The sequence below is a fragment of the Triturus cristatus genome, chromosome 4_2 (assembly GCF_964204655.1).
Source record: "Triturus cristatus chromosome 4_2, aTriCri1.1, whole genome shotgun sequence".
Taxonomy (NCBI): domain Eukaryota; kingdom Metazoa; phylum Chordata; class Amphibia; order Caudata; family Salamandridae; genus Triturus; species Triturus cristatus.
In genome coordinates, this window is record NC_140586.1 from 708116294 (window position 1) to 708138059 (window position 21766).

Genomic DNA, 21766 nt, shown 5'->3' on the forward strand with positions numbered 1-21766 from the left:
TTATAGAATATAGTGCAATAGCGCTTTTAAAAAAAGGAAAAAAAAAAGGATGAGCGAGTTGCAGGTCTTGGGGGATGGAGGAAGTGAAGCAACATGGCGGTTAGGGAAGAAGCGACACGAGAGAGAGCACTGGGGCAAAGGGAGAAACTTGGGTGAAAGAGCAAGGTGGAATGCAAGGACACACATGCGACAGAAAGCAACATGAGTGTTGGTGGGGAGAGAAAAGCACATGGGCAAGAGATAATGTGCCTGGGGGAGGGTGTGAAGGGGTGAGAAAAGCACACAAGGGAGACAGCTGGAAAACACATTCACTCCTATGGATTACATAATAAAAAGAAAACGAGTAGTTCTCTAAAAGTGGGTCACGGAAGAATAGCAGCCATCCAATTGGATAGATGGTAAAAAGGCTATGCTCCATTGGAGGGACAAACACCAGATTGACAATTTAGAACACAAAAAGGAGGAATAAGAAGCAAGTGAATGAGAGTGACAGTAAAGCCATCCAATAGTAAGAAATGGGCGGATTATAAGCCCCTGTATATTCTTCAAAATCCCACAATATGTCTTTAGCAGTCAGACCAGCTTGCACTGTCTAGTATATTTGACTTAAAAATCAAACTCTTCTTCAAGTTTCATGCTGTCCTTGTTCTCTGATCCTGTCCTCCGTGGGGATTTACACAGACATAGCCTCATGATGCCCTCAAGGGAAAGTATGTACTTGATAAATTAATAAACTAATACATACATAAATAGATGTGTTCTTCTTGTCTAGGTAACTTACCCAAGAGTCTTCCAGGATACCTGATATTCTGGTGTGGAAATGGCATTAATTGGATTTACATTGATGAGAAGTGTAATGGATACAATAACTGTGGAGACTGTTCCGATGAAGTTGGCAGTCGTAAGTAACAGACCTGTTCTTTGGTCATTATGGGACTGCAATAACCATCTTGTACTAAAGAATTGATTATAAGTGATTTTTTTCAGAAGAATTATTTTTCATACCAAATTTGCAATACAATGTAATAAACTGCCAGCAATAGAGCGTATTGGTATATCTACCTTTTGCAAATTGAATATTCTGGTACATTTACATTTTTATGAACTAATAATAATCATGGAAAAAGAGAGGTATCTAGCAATGCATAATTTAGGTAGCAATACACATGTGACTATTTTTGTACATATTTGTAATGAAAACATTTACATATGACACTCACAGGATTACTGGAAGAGATCATTTGGAGAATCGTGCTCAAAGAATTACATTTCCAGTTATTAATATGAAAGCTGGATTATGTAGTTAACACCAGAATATTGGGGAAATAAAAGTAAAGAAAACCTATTGGCGCATGATTTTCTTAGAAATTCAATGGGAATGGCTGAAATGGAAGGCTAGTAGCTGTGTATGCTTTTATCAGCCAACAGTTATCCTCTTTTAGAATGGCACTATTCCTGACCCGCCAAACAGGGTTTTATCTGACCTACGAAAAAGTACCTTGCATATAGCTACCCTAGAAGACATAAGAATAATATTGGGTGTTGTGGGTTCAGCGTGCTTCTTCTTCTTGACCTCTTGGCGGCCTTGATATGGCCTTCCAGCCCATATTACTCTCTAGAATAAAGGAGATTAGGGTAGGTAGTCCAGCTCATTGATGGATTAGTTTTTTCCATAAGTGTTCGGATTTTACCACCTGCCCACTAGGTGGTGCTCAAAAGGCCCTCTAGGATCCTGCCTTTCCCAGATCCACTTCATAATCCAGTGCAAGTTTCTGCACTACCTTCCTGATGCATCATGGTCCCTGTAGTCCATTGTTTCTCCAGACCCTGCCCCGATCACATCCTGGTGCCGGTATTCTATTCTATTCTATTCTATTCGCAATTTTGATGCCTGGATCCTAAGGCCTTTCTGACTTTTTTACACCTGCCTTCTGGACTTTCTCTCTCTTGGCTCCGACCCGTAGTCTGTTGCTGGATTTCCTATGCCCTGTCTGGTGTCTTCTGGTTTCCCTGGTCCTCCCCTTTACAAGTCCCAGTTCTACCTTCTCTTTATCAGTGGTTCCCTGATTCCTTGCACTTTACTCTCTAGGCTCAGCGAAGGAGCACAGATGAAGGTAGAGTGCAGCGGCTTACAACTGACTTTGCTGCTGATCCTGCTGCTATACTCTAGGCTTGTCTTTTGATTTCTATTTTCATTGTTGTCTAATTCAATGTTTCTATTCTAATTGTTGTGTTTGTGTTTCTTGTTTATCCTACCCTTTGTTCCTGTGTTTGCCTGTTTTCAGCTCTGACTGTACACATCCTTACCTGTTTTGTTTATGCAGTTTCCTCGTCTTGTATTTCTGTTTTGCTGTTCTGACAGCATATTCCTGTTCTGTCCTAGTTAGTGTGCAGGTTTCCAGTAGATTCAGTTTTGTATATTTCAGTCCCGTTCCAAATCCTAAATCCAATCCAGATTTTGCCTGAGCCCAGTTCCTATTTCAGTGTGCCTTCCACTGTTCTCCTTTGTCTTCTTGTGTGTTTATATGATTATCCTGATTGTTATTGCTTCCAAGGGTGCCAGTTAGACTCAAAAGCTTGTGCCTGAGGCACAGAGAACCACCCAGTTCAAATCCTTGATAGGAGCTTCTGGGTTACGCCCTGAACTCTGTGAGATTAATCTGCTCCTTGCCTTCTTATAACTTTTAACCTCACAGACAGATCATTTCTGTGGAACAGGCAAATGATCATTTATGATAGTTTGTCTATTGTTTTCCTGCGTTTACCTCCCTGTTGTTTGTACTTGGGCTAACTTCATAGTTTACTCTACAGACATCCAGTTCCCTATTCAGTGACTGTTCCAACCTGACTATGACTGTCTTCTTGTAATCTTCCGTAGGATGTTTGATGCTCCCCCAGACTTAACTTGGATAAGACCAAGGTACTTTACTCGAAGGTTCCCCATTCCTCTGGATCCAAATCCTGGTCTCTCCAGTCCATGGCCAGTTCTCCTGTTCCTGTAGATCAGGCCAGGAATTTGATCATGGTGCAATTTTCTTACTTTCTTTGAAACCCTAGATTGTTAAGGTAGCTGCCTCCTGGCCTCTAGATCTCTGTGAATGGTATTGCTCCTTCTGCCTTTTTCCGCTAGGAAAACAGCCACTCATGCAATGATATAGACCAGTACTGATTATGGAAATACCACTATAGTGGGCCTGGGTAAATTGTTTCTTCATAAGTTTATACTCATTCAGAATTTGACTGCCAGACTTGTTTTAGGTATTCCACACAAGGGGCACATCTGTAACCATTTAGTAAAGCTACATTGGCTTCTTGCGTCTAAGAGGTTATTTTTTAAGTGTCTTTCTGTAAATCACAAAGCAAACTATATCATTTGATGCCTACTTCTGTGTTTTGTTCTGCTTTTCTTCTTGCTGTATCACATTGAAATGCCATGCAGGGCAAAATTATTTTCTAAATATACTGCATATTTGTTTAAATACTCTCCACTTTTGCTTTATGGAGAATCTTCTAACCTTTACTAAAGTGCTCAAGACGTAGCTCTTCATAGCTCCTCTACACCACTAGGGCTCTTTCATTCCTTATCTGCTGAATTCTGCTTCCAGCACCAGTATAAGGTTGCTGTACACTTTAGAAATGTGACCTAATCCTCCATTTGGCCCCAGTGATGAAGGGCTGGTCTTCCAGGTGGTGCAGGTCGTGTCTCCTCCTGACACAGGAAAAGCATGTCACTCCCTTCCACTCTTTCTGATTCCACAATGTTTGACCACAGAATAGAACAAGAAGCAAAATGGAAAGCCCTATTCCTCAAGAGGGGAACAACTGGTAAACCAGCAACAAAACCTACATGATGACAAACAAGCCAGTTCAGGAGCCAGTCAAGTTGTCAGGAACAAAAAGTAATAGGTTTGATAAATATATACCTCTGATTTATTAAATCAATAAATTTCAATAAATTTCACAAATGCATATTATACATTAATCACACAAAATTACTTCATGACATTAAAAACAGTTAAAAACAAAAACAATTCTAAAAGGAGAAAATATAAACACAATACACTATGTCATTCCTATGTTAATTAGGCATAGTGTATTGTCATGAAGTAATTTTGTGTGATTAATGTATAATATGCATTTGTGAAATTTATTGAAATGTATTGATTTCATAAATCAGAGGAATATATTTATCAAACCTATTTTTTATAAGTGCTTCATTCGCGTGTTTTGAGAACCCATGTGGATGAATGGTGAAAGGAGTGTGAAAAGTTGAATTTGCCTTCCATCCAAAGGGAATCCTTTTGTGTTAACCTTATGGTTTTGGGTGCTCCATTCCTTTGGATTTAAAGAGCCCCCTCTCCTTGAGTTTCAAGGAACAAAAAGTAGACAGACATATTGAGAAGAAAGGCTGATGAACCTTTGAAGTGAGCAAAAAGCTGGACCAAGCACAGTTGTGAGGCACCAAAAGTGAAGTTCAAACAGAGGGGTTGGGTACTTTTCCAATAACTAAAACAAAGGAACTGTCATGGAGCATCACAAGCTGTGCCGCCTAAGCTAAGGATATAGCCTTCACCCAGACTGATTGAAGACTGTAACATAGTGCTCCATTCCTACACCACACCAACCCACTGACAGGCTGCAGATTGAGCACAGCAAACATCTACTACATCATCTATGGACTAGAACCTTGGACAGTCCAGAAAGTTCATTGTGTCTCCTCCGGTCAAAGTGGACACTTCTCGGGTATGGCAACAGGCTCATTGGACAATTCCACAGGTGTTTCCGGTAGTAGTATTACTACTGTTGCCTACACTAGTCCTTGCTGACAAGGTAACCTTAATTTCGGATATAGCAATACCATGGCTAATCTAAGAAGTATGTTAACGTTCTTGGGGCACACACAAGCAAAACGACTGTCACAAGGCGATGATCAGCCTTGATATACTGAAGGCAGTCAACACCCTGAACTACAAAACATGTAATTGGGCCTTCATTCCTGAAACGGGCCAATTAATTGATTATCCACCTAGCTATGAGCAATCAAATGAACAATATGATATTGGAGCGTTTATCTGTAGCAAGGAGCATCCAAGGCAAGCATATCACACAATTAATTTCTAGAATAAATTTCCATTGTCTCCGATAGGACGCGTTGCATGATCCACAATGATTTTGCTCACTCAGTTGATGCACACTTTTCCTTTTCGAAAAATAGTGGGTCATACAGGATTGTGTTATAGAAATCAGTGGTGCCATAGAAGGAGGGCAGGCTAGGCTCACTATATTTTGAGGCCAAAGCGGCTGTTTGCAACATGTTATGGACTCGTTTAAGTGCATGAAAAATTACCCAGTCACAAGAATGCTGAAATTGGCCATGAAAGCCAGATCACTGTTGTCAATTCCGGTGTTGTCAGTTGTTGCTACTCAACGATTGCCTGGACACATACTTACAAAAGTTGATAAGGGCTGCCACTCGAGATCCGGTCATAAATTGATGAATAAAGTGGAAAGCAGTGATCGTGATTATTAAATTTTCCTGAGGAATTGTCCTGGAAGTATTGGTTTCGAGTTTAGTATAATCGTCTATTTATGTGGTGCTGGTTAGTTCAAAACATCCTAAAGCACATTTATAGAAAAAAAAGTAATGCGTCCCCATGCCTTTTTTTTCTATTTCTTTACTTTTGAAGCAATTGCGGCTCCCGCGCTTTAGCTTAAGATGTGTAAAGTTAAAGCGCAGGTGCCACCATTGCAACAAAAGTAAATAAATAGGAAAAAAAGTGGGCAGCCGCCATTTCTTTTCTATTTGTTTAATTTTGTTAAAATCGCGGAACCTGTGCATTAGCTTTAGACATCTTAAGCACGGGTGCCTTGATTGATTGCTTAAAAAAATAAATAGATAGAAAAAAAACAGGTGCAGTGCAATAGAGCTCTCATTACTGAAAGTTTGAGCTATTGGTGTTGTATTATTAGCAACGCCAATAGCTCAAACTTTCAGTATTGCGAGACCTATTGTAATGCAAATGCTTGTTTTTTTTTGGACTTTGGATAGTGGGATTTGGGAGGCTGCTAACAAATTTCTTATTGCATTTTCTTTTTCACCTAAAATCGATTTGAAGACACTAATAATATTCATGCACTAAACAATATATTGAGATCCTTGGTCTCGGTTAGTAGGCGAATCATCTCTCTATGCTGGGCTGCGTTGCCCTGCTGCCTTCAGGTACCACTAAAATTATGACCAAATGGGAGCCAGAATTAGGGAAATAGTTAGCTGACACTAAATGGTGCATACGAGCGAGGTATCTAGCAATAGCCGCTTCAAAGTATTCTATGTAAGGGTATAACAAGATCATATATTACAACGAAGATCTGTCTAGTTGCTGAGATGTCACAAGGGGCAGATTTGAAGCTTGTTAAGTGAGATTGTAGAGTGGTGGCACAGTTTAGGGAAAGCGTTATGGATCATATGGTGTCATTTCTGGGATTGCCATTAGCTAGGAGCTACAGTTATCCTACTGGGTTTGTAAACTAGTTATAGCCCAAGTAACAGTACAAAGCATGTGACAGTTCAAAACTTGTCAATTGGTCGTGCACTATTCCACATGCAGAAGCTTCCATTTATATTTCCTGAGTAAAATGTAGGTGTTGCCTCTGCCAAATAATTAGGTCCATTTTCCAGAGCGTTTACCACCCCATAGAATGCACCCACTTCGTTTCCACCATATGTGACTATTTCTAATAGTATACCTCACTTTACTGCAGAGGGTAATAACCATGATGGGGTTGTATGTTCGAACCACACATTCATTTACCATGCATGCCTTTACAATGTGGTCATAACCAGCAATGCGTCTTTACAACACATTCCTTTACCATGCAAGTTGTTACAATGACTTGCCTAAGGGAAAGTGCTGGATTTTGGAATAGTATAATTTACTATTCCAACTCCAGTCGGCGCAACAGTAGGGAAAGTGGTGGACTTAAAAGGCCAACATCGATCCAACAATGCTTTCCTTAAGGCCAGTCGTTGATACAACTTGCGAGGTAAAGGAATGCGTTGTAAAGATGCATTTGTGGTTTGAGCCGCATAGTAAAGACCGTTTCCCTCATGAAGATTAAAGCACTGTGCTGAGATTCATGCTTGTACCACAGCAGTCTATTTCAGCTTAAGGATGAGTGGCAGTATACACATTGAGGTATACACACCTCAATCCAAATTACAAAGCAGCATCTCTTGACTCCTTGTGACAATATACAGTCACCCTTCACTGGCAGAATAACAGATTGCTGTTAAATTTGACCCTTGGCCAAAAGGTGACAGCATCATTAGGATAATATTTCCTTTGAAATCTGTCTACATTTCCAAACGTAACATCCAGCGGGTAAAGGTGGATGGTTGCAACATTAGGTCCTATTCTTTTAGATCGTTCAGCAGCCTTTACTGCCATCAACAGCCACATATTTACCACAACATCCTGTCTCTTGGTCATTAGGGCAGGGTGCTTGGTTGGATTAAGGTTTTTGTAAAATGAGTGCTCAGACCATTGCTCACCGCTACTAAATGTTTGGGTACCAAAAGAATCCACATTCTCACCACTATTGTTAATTCCTCCTTTATTCCTCAAACATGGCTTTGTCTCACCTTCAGCATAATGCTTTCCATTCATATTTATATTCAAAAGAAAACTAAGGGAATTTTGATTGGTGATTGTCAACTACATACCACCCAATGGGCTCCAATACTTTAAAGGTGCTCCACCCAAGGCAAAGATTATGGTGGTAGGATGCTTGAGTACTGGGTGGCTAATGGAGATCTGGTCTGCCTCTTTGAGTACCTGACCCACCTAATTTTCATAGGTTAAGGACCAAGCATTTTCAAGGAATTCTGATCTGTCCTTGGCACCCACGAAGCAAACATGGTGAAAGCAGCTTTTATAATTTCAGAACTGTGGTGGTCATCTTTCTATACCCGAGTTTCCGACATTCAGAAACAGGCAGCTCTGGGGTAATTTCTATAAAATAATTTTGTTAATGAAAAAAATAACATTAAAACTTATGTGAGACATCGGTCATAATTGAAATGATGTAAAGACATAACCTAATCATCCACTTTTTACCATAGACACAAATAACTGACATAAGAATGCAAAAAGGCCGAAGCTGGGTCAGCACCAGGAATTATTACGCAGACTACGAGACTACAAAATGAAGTGTCGCCTGTACTCCTGAATGAGCCAATGGTTTCATGTTTACCCGGCTCCCATATTGTTTATTATAATAGGCAACTTTTCAGCCATGCACTAATTTTTAGGTCGAGCCTAGAGTAAGGACGCATGCGCTAGACTAGGGAAGATCTGTGGTAGTTCAGTACGTGAGGGAAGTCCCACCCACTCCCCGCCTATATTTTTCATTGGCTTGTGTCTTTGTCCTTTGTTAATGGAGCCTTCTGATTCGTTTATAGGCTTGTTAGCCCCCCTTACAGCCAGGTCATCATTTGTATCCTCCCATGGCTACTGGCCTCTTTACTTCGAGTGTTACTCCGTACCTGTTATTTAGACTGTGAGCACTATTTTCTTTAATGAGGTTCTCCTACTGCCTTCTCTACCTCCCCTACCTCCCTTTGTCCGTACCTTCTCACCCCCTCCCTCCACCCGCACTCCTGTTGTCACTGCCTTCTCACCCCCTTCTCCCCCCTCTCCACCCGCATTCCTGTTGTCCGTGCCTTCTCGCCCGCTCTCCTCCTCCTCCTCCCACCCGCACTCCCATTGTCCGTGCTTTTCCCCCCACCCCCTCCTCACTCCCGTTATCCGTGCCTCCCCCCTCCCTCCCATTGTCCGTGATGCAATGCAATAGATCTCGTGTAAATGCGAGTCCTATTGCATTGCAAATGCTTGCTTGTTTTACCAACGCCCTTTGTGTGAAATGGCATAGTTACAACAGCCCGTGAAATGTACTTTAGTTAAAAACGAGGTGATTTCAGACTGTTATAGACTCCTAACTTAATGCAAGTTGAACTACAAACCACTTGCCTTCTCTTGAAAAAGTTATTTTCCTTCCCAGACTCGTTCCTGGGAGTACTAAATCTTACAGTAGTCTAGTGAGCCCAAAAATAAAGCCACCAGTTCCACTAAACTATCCACTTTACGATAACTACCTTGTGAACAAGCACTGGCAAAGCCACTAGATCTCGGATCTAAAAGGCCAAGCGATTGGCTTTGCCAGTGCTTTTTTGTTGGCCACATGCAAAAGCATGTGTTGTTTTAGTGTGTCTCTGTGAGTGTGCCTGTTGATGTGTGTGTTTGGGGATATGTTAATGTGGCTTTGTGCAGTTGCATGTTTATGCGAGTGTGCCTGTGCGGCATGTCTGTGTGCATGCCTACTTTTGTGATAATTGTATGCATCTGTGAGTGAGTGTGCCTGAATACTGTGCTTGTCTGAATGTGTCAAGTCATGCTGATTGTTTGGCCAGTGATATATGACCCCATAAGTCGGACTCAAGGCCCTGAGGAAGGACAGGCAAAATTAAAAAGATCAGTAAAGTGGGACTTTATGGATGGAGTGTCTTCTTCAAAAAGCAATTGTCACATCTGACGAGCTCGTTTTGCTTTGAGACTTTCTTGGTTCTATATCTATAATGCATCTATAAATGCATCTTTATCCGCATCTTTTATAAAGTGTTTTCATATATGTACACTTAGTTTCAGTAAAGAAATTAAATTCTCTCTGCTATGAATCACCTGCTTCCTCATAGGTCAACACCAGAATAACATATGAGAACTAAAATGTATACTAGAACACATTTTACTTACTACATTGTAATTGTAATTGTTATTGAGTTTATATAGCGCTTACTGCCCTTGACGAGGCGTCAAAGTGCTTTTTCGGCTAGTAGCACGCTACTCCGAACCCAAAAAGGATTAGTGGTGAATTAGTATCGGGAAATATTAAATAAATTTGAGTGGTGGATATGTTAGTCTGTTGATTGAACAATGCTCAGGTTGTAAGATAAAAGTTCCTAGGGCCTCAATTAAGATGCAAAACACCAGCAGAGGGACCCTGGAGTCCTGCATAAAACACAGTGAACTCCAGTTAGCTCTCATTAATGCAATATTGCTAATAAAACATGTGAGAAGTTGGCCTGATGTATGATGTCACTAGTTCTAGTGTACACCTTATATCAGTCCAAATACCCTTATGGTGATTGGTTGTAAAGTCAACCTTATAGACCAGCTATCCTAGTGGTAGCATGGACAAGAGCAGTCTTAGGCTAAACTCTGAATGACATGTGAAGCCAGCTGTGATACCATATATAATCCCTTGAATACAAAATGAAAGGACACCACAACAGATATATATATAAAATAAAGTGTATTTATTCTAGTCAAACCCTCAGCACTCTTTATGAGATTAGAGGTAAGTACAACACAGTCTTATTTAAGCATACATTAAGTCACACAGGTAAGTAATACAGTTAGGCCCTAGGGGCCACGCAAACCATATACTAAGTAAGTGGTATAAGGACCACTGTCACGGAAATAGAATAGGCCTAGGCCTAGGGAATCGCTGGGGCTACACTACACTAGCAACAGTTAGGAAGTGGGAGGCCCACGGGATTCAGGTGCAGAGTGGAAACACTCACGCGTAATGCGTAAAAGTCGACGGAATTACTAGCAGTTAGAAATTAACAGTTTAAGGACACTTCTGAAGCAGCTAGAGAGTCGAGACTCGGAAACTAGACCCTAGGATAGTCACTACCCTTGTGAGCACCGAAGTACCCAAGTTACCTAGCCCACAGGCTGCGGGTGCATAGGTGTGAACTTGCGTTGGGTTTCGTCGTGGACTTCTATGGATGCCTGAAGGAAAGTTGCTGACAGGCAGTCAGTGAAGAGTGTCCGGTGGATCCCAAGGCTGGGATCAAGAAGAGAGGAGACCTGCAAGCAGAAGGGACAGAGTCAAGGTCACTAGCCAGTGACCACATGGAACCAGGAAGGAACCAGGCGATGTCGTGAAGATTGCAGGTGAAGGTGAAGCTTGTCACTGCAGCCACGAGGACCAGGGAACGTCGAGGACGACCAGGACCAGGAGGCGAGCTGTCCCACAAAGGCTCTTGCTGTCGGCGGCGTCGAAGTTGGACTAGGACTCACCAAGCCTTGGCAAGCGGAACCCACGAAGAACGGAGGACTTGCTTCTGGTGCAGACCAGGAAGGTCTGGGGTGCTTCTCTTTTTCAAAGGAGCAGGAGCCAGTCTGGAGGAGCCAAACCAGCGGTGAAGATTTCAGGATGCGTCGTCACAAAGGCCACTAGCCAGCAGGCAAGCAACCGGACAGACGCGGCAAGCAGGAAAATGCAGAAGGGCCCACGCAGGACTCGTGGAGTGTGGGGGGCTGATCTTCGGTGTAGATGGTGTTTGGGGTTGGGGCTTCTCAATCCCCGGTGCACAACTTCGGGGTGCCTCAGAAGCTGCGCTTGAAGATACTAGCCACTTTTCCCAGGTAGCCGGTCCCACGTCTCTCGTCGCCTCCACGGATCTCAGCTCGGCTGTGGATGTGGATCAGGGTCGGAGAAGTCTGGAAGTCAAGACTCTGGTCGGGCTCTGCAGTCGGTCCCTCGTAGAACTTTAGCAAAGCAAAGGGTAGTCTCTTGGTGGTGCCTGTTTGCACAGGGTAGCCACTCCTTGGCCACAAGGGAGATTCTTCAGTCTTCTTCTTTCGTCGAATGTCGAAGCTCCAGAGTTTCTGTTCAAGTTGCAGGTTCAGGATAATCTACTCTCCTGGGGCCCAGCTACCACTCTTATACTAATCTGGGGGGCTGGGTTACCTGCTAGGTCACGCCTTATGGGTGGGACCTGGGAGGGGGGTGGTTACACCCCCTTCCCTTTGTCCAGTTTCGCGCCAGGACTGGGGCTGGAGTGCCCCAGCACCGGTTTGAACTGGACTATGCATGGAGCACCTTGTGTGCCCCAGGCATGTCTCATTCCTTTCAGCCCTCCCTGCCCCAATACACTAAAGTCTGTCTGGGGAGGTGCTAGCACCTCCCCAAGCAGGAAACCTATTGTCCAAGCCTCCCTTGCCAGGATCACTCCCAGCAGCAGGAGGTCAGACTTGTGTCTGTGGCAGCAGCATCCATTTTGTGATGCTGAGGCTTTGGTTAGAGTTAAACAGCAAAGTAGGATTTTAACATGTCTCTCCCTCTAGAAGGGGGGAATAATATCCTCATCACCAGAAATGGTATGGGGGTATTATTCCAAAGTGTTAGACACCTTACACGACATGTTTTGATAAAGCCAAACTATAGTTACCATAACCGTTTAAGATTATAAGGCACTTTAAGAGTATATGGTAGGCTATATCATAGAACAGCTATAAGGACATGGTTCTGAAAGCTGCAGACAGGCTCAGCTCATGCTAGAGCACCATCTCACATGTTACCAAGCACTCTGCCTCCAGGATTGTTAAGGCCTGCCATAGGAGTGGCTGATAGGTACACATGTGTCTATATGTAAGTTAGGTATAGGAATACTACACCTAAGCAAGGGGTGATTACACGACCTTGCCCCAGCTGAGTGATCAGCCAGTTGTGTCTGATTGGAAGGCCAGACCAGGGGTGGCATAATACATGCTGCAGCCCCTGGGAGGCCTAGGGTACACCTATGCCTTGGGTACCTAGGGTACACTGTACAGGGTCCAATAAGGTGATCCTTACCAATTGGTTATGTACCTAGGGTACATGGAGTCCATTTTAAAGAGAGAGCAGACAGCCTGAGACCCTGAATGGCAGGATCTCAGGCCAACTAAGTCGAAAAACCAGCTAGACACTAGGCAAAAAGTTGGGGGTAACCATAGTCAGATATCCACCTTCCTACACAACCCCCCCCCCCCCAAACGAAAGGAGATAAGGCTGGCCTTGACAAGGTAAGCCTCTATTGCCTAAGTGGCCATATAAGGAAGAACCAGCACTGGCATGGTTACCCCCTGTCTCATGGTCCACTAAGCAATCCCTCATCCTAAAGGTATCATAGGGTCTCCACCATAGGGAATCTCTACCTTTGGTGTGTCTTTGCAAAGTAAAAGGCTGGTGTTGAGATGGAGTACTGAAGTGAGTGTCCTCAAAATGAGGCCTCAGCTTCCTCCAATCATCCTCCACCATGGATGCCTTTCTTTCTTTCACTGAGTTGCACTGTGCTCTCAGGGTCAGCCTCTGGCTACCTAAAGCTGGAGGCTGGGTCCCTTTTGTGGGCTTACTGGAGGGACAGGTCAGGTTTGGGGCCCTAAGGTCCCATGTTTGCCTGTGCCCAACAGAATCCCTCTGGGGGAGGTCCCTAACTACCTGTAAAGGGGATCCCTCAGGAATGTTTTTAGCCATCACCTGGCTAGGGCTACTAGCCAGACAATCCTCATTCTTTTGATGGGGGGGGGTTTGTGGACAGGGGCCCTCTTGGGGTCCACTGGCCTCCCTGACCTCTGCAGCCCTGGGCTGACTGAGGCAGGGTAGTGAGAGGCAGGCTACCTGCACCAGACTGGGTCCCACCTTGGAAGGGGCCACTGACATCAGAGGCTCTGCCAGGCCAGGCCTGGCTACCTCTGGGGCAGTTCCTTCACAAGGGGTGAGGTCAGATCCCTGAGGAGGCTGACCTTTTCCTAATGTCTGGGGAGAGGGAGACTTTTCTTCCTCCCCACTACTCTCTGTTTGTGTGGAGTGATCCATAGTTTCAGGCTTCACTACACCTATGTCAGTCTGAGTGTGGGCTGAGACCATTACAGCCTTGCCAACCTTTTCAGGGAGGCACTCAGTTTGGGTTTGAGCTGTGACTGTCACAGCTCTGCCAATCTCTACAGGGAAGTCTGTCTTTGCCTGGGCTGTGGCTACCACTGCCCTTCCAACCTTTTCAGGGAGGAAATCTACTTGGACAGGGGTTGTGGCTGGCACAACCCCACTACCCTTTTTTGAAAGGCCTACCATTTTGGAATGGGTGTCTTGTTCAACTCCAGCCCAAGCTGAGAGTTCTAAGTCATTCCCCAGTAAGCAGTCCACAGGCAAGGTTGGAGACACTGCCACCCTTTTAGGGCCAGTGACACCTCCCCAGCTGAGACATACCTCTGCCATGGGATGACTGTTCTGTTTGCCATCAATGTTAGTTACCTGGTATGAGAAACCAGGCAAAAGCTGCTCAGAGGGAACTAGCCTATGGGCCACCATAGTGATGCTAGCTCCAGTGTCTCTGCAGGCCTCAGCTTTTCTACCATTGATGTAGGGCTCCTGTCTGTACCTACCCAAAGTGTTGGGACAGGCAGTGAAGTTGGCAAACCCCATGCCACCATCACAGACAAGAGTAGCTGCTGTGGGGGAATTGGCTAAGCCAGAGTCCCCCTGTGTTCCCCAAGAAAACCCAACCAAATTTTTGTGGGCACTCCCACCACCTGGGGGATTACTGCTGACAGTAATAGGTGGTGTGACAGGAGTAGTTGGAGGAACAGTTTTGTTTTTAGCCTTTGGGCAACTGCTGTCAGTTTTCCAATGCCCAGGAGTTTTACACTCATGGCAGTAAGGCTTTTTAACTGTGGTAGAGGAGGGAGCTTGGGACCCACCACCCTGTGTGGAGTTTTGGGGCCCTGAGGAAGATTTCTCTTTTGTTTTATCCCCACCCTTCTCTTGAGGCTTGGTGGTATCTTTCTTTTGGTCACCACCCTGATTTTTAGGCCTAATCCTGGTCCTGACCCATTTATCTGCCCTCTTTCCCAATTCTTGGGGAGAGGTCAAATCTGAGTCTACCAGGTGTTGATGGAGAAGCTGGTTCTGACAATTACTAAGGATCTGCTCCCTCATAATCAAGTTGTACAATCCTGTATAGTCCTGCACCTTGCTGCCAGTTAACCAACCTTCCAAAGCCTTAGTGGCACAATCCACAAAATCAGACCAGTCCTGTGTCTGTGTCTTCTGGGTGTCTCTGAACAACAACCTATATTGCTCAGTGGTTAAGCCAAACCCATCTATCAGAGCACTCTTCAGGACTTTGTAATTGTTATCATCCTCATCACTGACTGTGAGGAGCTTGTCCCTACCTTTGTCAGAAAAGGAGAGCCACAAGATAGCTGTCCACTGACTCTGGGGTACCTGCTGTACTTTGCAGGCCCTCTCCAAAGCAGTCATCCACTTGTGGATGTCATCCCCATTCTGATATGGGGGGACTATCTTGCTTAGGTTTCTATGGTCATAAGACCTATCCCTATCTCTAGGACTGTTGCTGCCACCAGTGGGTTCTGACCCACACAATTTTTGCTCTCTAGCCAGAGCAAGCTTCTCCTTGGCAAGGGCAAGTTCTTCCCTCTGAATCCTCAGATTAGCTTCCCTCATTCTGGCTTCATGCTCCTTTCTCTCAGGGGAAGTCATTCCCCTGTGAGAGGAAGCATTAGAGACGCTAGAGACATGGGAGTGGATGGATTCCCTTGAAGGGGATCTGTCCCTCCTGCTTCTCTGGTTAAGCCCACTTGGGGGTCTGTATGGGGGGACCCCATGCAAACTCCCATGTAAGCTTAGGTTAGCCTGGCTAAGTCTTCCTACTTGGCCCTGGCTGTCTACCTCTTCATCTGAAGTCCCATCTGACTCATCTGTGGTGGGTAGACCCTCCTTTGTACCTAGGGTACCTGCCTGTGAGGCTTTAAGAGCATCATACTCCTCTAGGAGTTGTCTTAGCTGAAGGAGGGTAGGGTTTGCACCCTGTTTTATCTTTCTGGAGGTACACAATTGTCTCATCTCCTGAAAAGTTAGGGTATCATATCTAGAGGAGGTCTTCTTCAGATCTGCCCCTCCTGAGAGAGCATCTTCTTGATCTCTTCCCAGAGACATGATCTAGTGAGGGTGTGGTGTGTGCACCTACCTACACTAGTTGTTTCTACTAAACCTCTCTGTTAGTTGTGGTCAGGGTGTGTTACTCCCTTCAACCTACAACCACTAAGTCCAGTAGGACTTAAGTATTATAATCTATGTTATATGTACCTAGACAATATCTGTGTGATCTTTCAAATTAGTATCTCAAGATTACAATGGTATTACAACAGCAAGCTCAGATCCCAACCGCTGCTCACCAATGTGAGAAGTCGGCCTGATGTATGATGTCACTAGTTCTAGTGTACACCTTATATCAGTCCAAATACCCTTATGGTGATTGGTTGTAAAGTCAACCTTATAGACCAGCTATCCTAGTGGTAGCATGGACAAGAGCAGTCTTAGGCTAAACTCTGAATGGTATGTGAAGCCAGCTGTGATACCATATATAATCCCTTGAATACCAAATGAAAGGACACCACAACAGATATATATATAAAATAAAGTGTATTTATTCTAGTCAAACCCTCAGCACTCTTTATGAGATTAGAGGTAAGTACAACACAGTCTTATTTAAGCATACATTAAGTCACACAGGTAAGTAATACAGTTAGGCCCTAGGGGCCACGCAAACCATATACTAAGTAAGTGGTATAAGGACCACTGTCACGGAAATAGGATAGGCCTAGGCCTAGGGAATCGCTGGGGCTACACTACACTAGCAACAGTTAGGAAGTGGGAGGCCCACGGGATTCAGGTTCAGAGTGGAAACACTCACGCGTAATGCGTAAAAGTCGATAGAATTACTAGCAGTTAGAAATTAACAGTTTAAGGACACTTCTGAAGCAGCTAGAGAGTCGAGACTCGGAAACTAGACCCTAGGATAGTCACTACCCTTATGAGCACCGAAGTACCCAAGTTACCTAGCCCACAGGCTGCGGGTGCATAGGTGTGAACTTGCATCGGGTTTCGTCGTGGACTTCTATGGATGCCTGAAGGAAAGTTGCTGACAGGCAGTCAGTGAAGAGTGTCCGGTGGATCCCAAGGCTGGGATCAAGAAGAGAGGAGACCTGCAAGCAGAAGGGACAGAGTCAAGGTCACTAGCCAGTGACCACGTGGAACCAGGAAGGAACAAGGCGATGTCGTGAAGATTGCAGGTGAAGGTGAAGCTTGTCGCTGCAGCCACGAGGACCAGGGAATGTCGAGGACAACCAGGACCAGGAGGCGAGCTGTCCCACGAAGGCTCTTGCTGTCGGCGGCGTCGAAGTTGGACTAGGACTCACCAAGCCTTGGCAAGCGGAACCCACGAAGAACGGAGGACTTGCTTCTGGTGCAGACCAGGAAGGTCTGGGGTGCTTCTCTTTTTCAAAGGAGCAGGAGCCAGTCTGGAGGAGCCAAACCAGCGGTGAAGATTTCAGGATGCGTCGTCACAAAGGCCACTAGCCAGTGGGCAAGCAACCGGACAGACGCGGCAAGCAGGATAATGCAGAAGGGCCCCACGCAGGACTCGTGGAGTGTGGGGGGCTGATCTTCGGTGCAGATGGTGCTTGGGGTTGGGGCTTCTCAATCCCCGGTGCACAACTTCGAGGGTGCCTCAGAAGCTGCGCTTGAAGATACTAGCCACTTTTCCCAGGTAGCCGGTCCCACGTCTCTCGTCGCCTCCACGGATCTCAGCTCGGCTGTGGATGTGGATCAGGGTCGGAGAAGTCTGGAAGTCAAGGCTCTGGTCGGGCTCTGCAGTCGGTCCCTCGTAGAACTTTAGCAAAGCAAAGGGTAGTCTCTTGATGGTGCCTGTTTGCACAGGGTAGCCACTCCTTGGCCACAAGGGAGATTCTTCAGTCTTCTTCTTTCGTCGAATGTCGAAGGTCCAGAGTTTCTGTTCAAGTTGCAGGTTCAGGATAATCTACTCTCCTGGGGCCCAGATACCACTCTTATACTAATCTGGGGGGCTGGGTTACCTGCTAGGTCACGCCTTATGGGTGGGACCTGGGAGGGGGGTGGTTACACCCCCTTCCCTTTGTCCAGTTTCGCGCCAGGACTGGGGCTGGAGTGCCCCAGCACCGGTTTGAACTGGACTATGCATGGAGCACCTTGTGTGCCCCAGGCATGTCTCATTCCTTTCAGCCCTCCCTGCCCCAATACACTAAAGTCTGTCTGGGGAGGTGCTAGCACCTCCCCAAGCAGGAAACCTATTGTACAAGCCTCCCTTGCCAGGATCACTCCCAGCAGCAGGAGGTCAGACTTGTGTCTGTGGCAGCAGCATCCATTTTGTGATGCTGAGGCTTTGGTTAGAGTTAAACAGCAAAGTAGGATTTTAACATGTCTCTCCCTCTAGAAGGGGGGAATAATATCCTCATCACCAGAAATGGTATGGGGGTATTATTCCGAAGTGTTAGACACCTTACACGACATGTTTTGATAAAGCCAAACCATAGTTACCATAACCGTTTAAGATTATAAGGCACTTTAAGAGTATATGGTAGGCTATATCATAGAACAGCTATAAGGACATGGTTCCAAATGCTGCAGACAGGCTCAGCTCATGCTAGAGCACCATCTCACATGTTACCAAGCACTCTGCCTCCAGGATTGTTAAGGCCTGCCATAGGAATGGCTGATAGGTACACCTGTGTCTATATGTAAGTTAGGTATAGGAATACTACACCTAAGCAAGGGGTGATTACACGACCTTGCCCCAGCTGAGTGATCAGCCAGTTGTGTCTGATTGGAAGGCCAGACCAGGGGTGGCATAATACATGCTGCAGCCCCTGGGAGGCCTAGGGTACACCTATGCCCTGGGTACCTAGGGTACACTGTACAGGGTCCAATAAGGTGATCCTTACCAATTGGTTATGTACCTAGGGTACATGGAGTCCATTTTAAAGAGAGAGCAGACAGCCTGAGACCCTGAATGGCAGGATCTCAGGCCAACTAAGTCGAAAAACCAGCTAGACACTAGGCAAAAAGTTGGGGGTAACCATAGTCAGATATCCACCTTCCTACAAAACATAAATATGAAATAGCAAACTTCATTCTTGATAACAAACTTGATGCACTGTTTGTAACGGACACATGGGGTGGAGATACAACAGACCCTGACTTTAACATTGCGGTTCCTCAAGGATACGAAGTTTTTAGAACTAAAAAGAGGCGGGGGATTGCTTTAATCCACCGGAGTGAAATAAATGCACACTGTTCAATAATTCCCTCCTCAGAATGTGAAGCTTTCCTTTTCAAAACCACACCTCTTAAACAAGAGACGTTTAGAGAATTATTGATCTATCGTCAACCAGGACCCCAAAAAAATGTTCTGTCCAACTTCCACTCGCTACTAGAACTAAGTCTTCAATCCAATTTCTTTACCATTTTAGGAGATGTGAATTTTCACCTAGAAGTAACAACAGATAAAGACACACGGGACCTCCTTGAAATGACATCAGAACTAGGACTTAAACAACTTATACAAGACCCCACACACCTAGCCGGGCATACTCTAGATGGTCTTTTCACTAACAATCCCACCATCTCTAATCCCTCACTCTTCCTTTAGGTTGGTCTGATCATTATGCAATATTATTTAGGTGTAGTTGCCTCTATTTAACACTACAAGCACATCGAACACCAAGATACTCAGTAGACCCTGGCATAAAATTGATCCGGTATTACTGGCACACCAGCTAGCTCAAAGCCAACCGGACCTTGAAACAGAAGTAGATTCTTCAGCTATAAAGTACACCACATGGCTGGAGTCTAACTTTGCAAAACTAGCCCCTTTTACCATGGTCAATAAATATAGAAAGACACCATCTGAAGCCCCGAGAGTGGAAAAACAAGCCTGTAGGAGGCAAGAAAGGAACTGGTGCAAAAATTATGAAGCAATGAAGCACTCGAAAAACACCCGTATAAAACCATGCTTGCAGAGTATAAGAAAAAGCTTATTGTGGAGAAGAGTCAATATTATACACAACAAATAGAAAATGCTGGCAATTCTAGTAAAGAACTGTTTCAGACCATAAAGAACCTGACTACGGTCACAAAAGATAATTCTTCTAACCACAATCAATATTTTTGCAATGTGCTTGCCCAAACATTCAAAAGTAAGGTTGTTCAAATTTACGAGCAGAAATCAACCAACAATTAGTCATTTTTAGAATTTACATCACATCTCCAACTCAAATAGCCACGCTTCTTTCTGCTGCTAAACAGGGTTCCCCAGAGGATCCCTGCCCCCCTAGGATTCTACAAAATATAAGTCAACACATCAGCCCTTATTTGTCCAGAATTTTTAATCAGATGCTCGCACAAGGACTATTTTCTAGCAACTGGCACAAGACCTGTATCCTGCCACTCCTTAAACAGCCTAACTTGAACATAAATGATCCTGCTAATTATCGTCCTATCGCGAGACTCCCACTCCCAGCAAAAATTATAGAGAAAATAATAAATGCTGAACTCTCTACTTTCATATTAGAAAATCTATTTTTAGACCATAGTCAGTTCAGTTTCATAGCAAATCATAACACTGAGACCTCCTTGATAAAAACAACAGAAGAAATACGCACTAGATTGGATAGCGGAGGGTCGGCAGCTCTCATTCTGCTGGACCTCTCCGCAGCGTTTGACACGGTGGACCATGTTCTTTTGGTCCAACGTTTGATAACCATAGGGATAGAGGGAAAGGCCCTTTCTCTTTTAACATCGTTCTTATCAGGCAGATGCCAAACGGTACACCTAGGTAAGTTTAAGTCATCGCCCTTTTTCTTGCCTTGTGGGGTTCCTCAGGGCTCCTCATTGAGCATGACGCTTTTTAACATATATGTCTCAGAACTTGCCCCGCTGATCAGAAGTTTTAATTTGACTCCCACTTCTTATGCTGACGATACCCAGCTGGTAATCTCGACAGTGGATAAGGATGTTAATCACCCCCTCAAATTACATGATTGTATGATTGCGTTGAACAGCTGGATGAGTAGGCATTGCTTGAAACTGAATTCAAGCAAAACTGAAGTGGTACTGTTTGGTAATCTTTTCCCACCTTGGTCTCTGGCTTGGTGGCCAGACAACATGGGTTCTCCTCCCACACCAGTAGGTAAAGTCAAGAACCTTGGTGTTATTATAGATGAAAAACTTAACTTTGAGACCCAGGTTTCCAAGGTTGTGTCCTCCTTATATCTTACCATCAAAACCTTAAGAAAAATCTTTTCCTTCATTTAAAAAAACAGCAGAAAGACAGTTGTGACCTCGCTAGTTTTGTCAAAATTAGACTATTGCAATGGTTTACATATGAACCTCCAAGCCAGACTACTTAGAAGGCTGCAGGCGGAACAAAATGCCGCTGCTAGATTAGTCCTGGACATTCCTAAATATCAGCCTATTAGGACAGGTATCCAGGACCTGCACTGGCTTCCTGTCGGCCAGCGTGTTAAATTTAAGGCACTCTGCATTGCCCACAAGGCGCTGCATAGAATAGGTCCAAAATATCTCTGGAATATCTTCAACTGGTACTCTCCTAATAGACCCCTGCGATCGGCTAATGCCAGTCTGATGACCACTGCTAGAATCAAAAAAACAAACTGAGGTGGTAGAAGTTTCAGCTATAATACCATTAAGCAGTGGAACTCCCTCCCATTACACCTCAGGACGATTCCCACTCTCCTTGATTTTAGAAAACAACTTAAGATGTGGCTTTTTACATACTAGCTTCCTTAGCATAGTATGTTGAACTGGAAAGCACCAAGACGCCCACGGGTATAAGTGCGCTATATAAGTTGCAATAACATAACATAACAAAAATGATAGAAGAGGGAATGGTTTCCATTTATATAGCGCTTTCTACCCCTGATGAGGTGTCGAAGCACTTATCAGGGGGTAGCGTGCTACTCCTGAACCCAAGCAGGATTAGTGTGGAATTAGTATAGGAAAATATGAAATTAATTTGAGTGGT

General features: G+C 44.6%; 1 protein-coding gene across 1 annotated transcript in view; it reads left to right on the forward strand.

Moving 5' to 3' along the window:
- LDLRAD1 (low density lipoprotein receptor class A domain containing 1) overlaps nucleotides 1-21766 on the forward strand; it is an 89758-nt gene that overhangs the window by 64192 nt on the left and 3800 nt on the right. The window contains exon 4 of the mRNA XM_085602578.1: nucleotides 773-901. Coding sequence (XP_085458704.1) covers nucleotides 773-901 — 129 coding nt within the window. The remainder of the gene's footprint in view (nucleotides 1-772; nucleotides 902-21766) is intronic.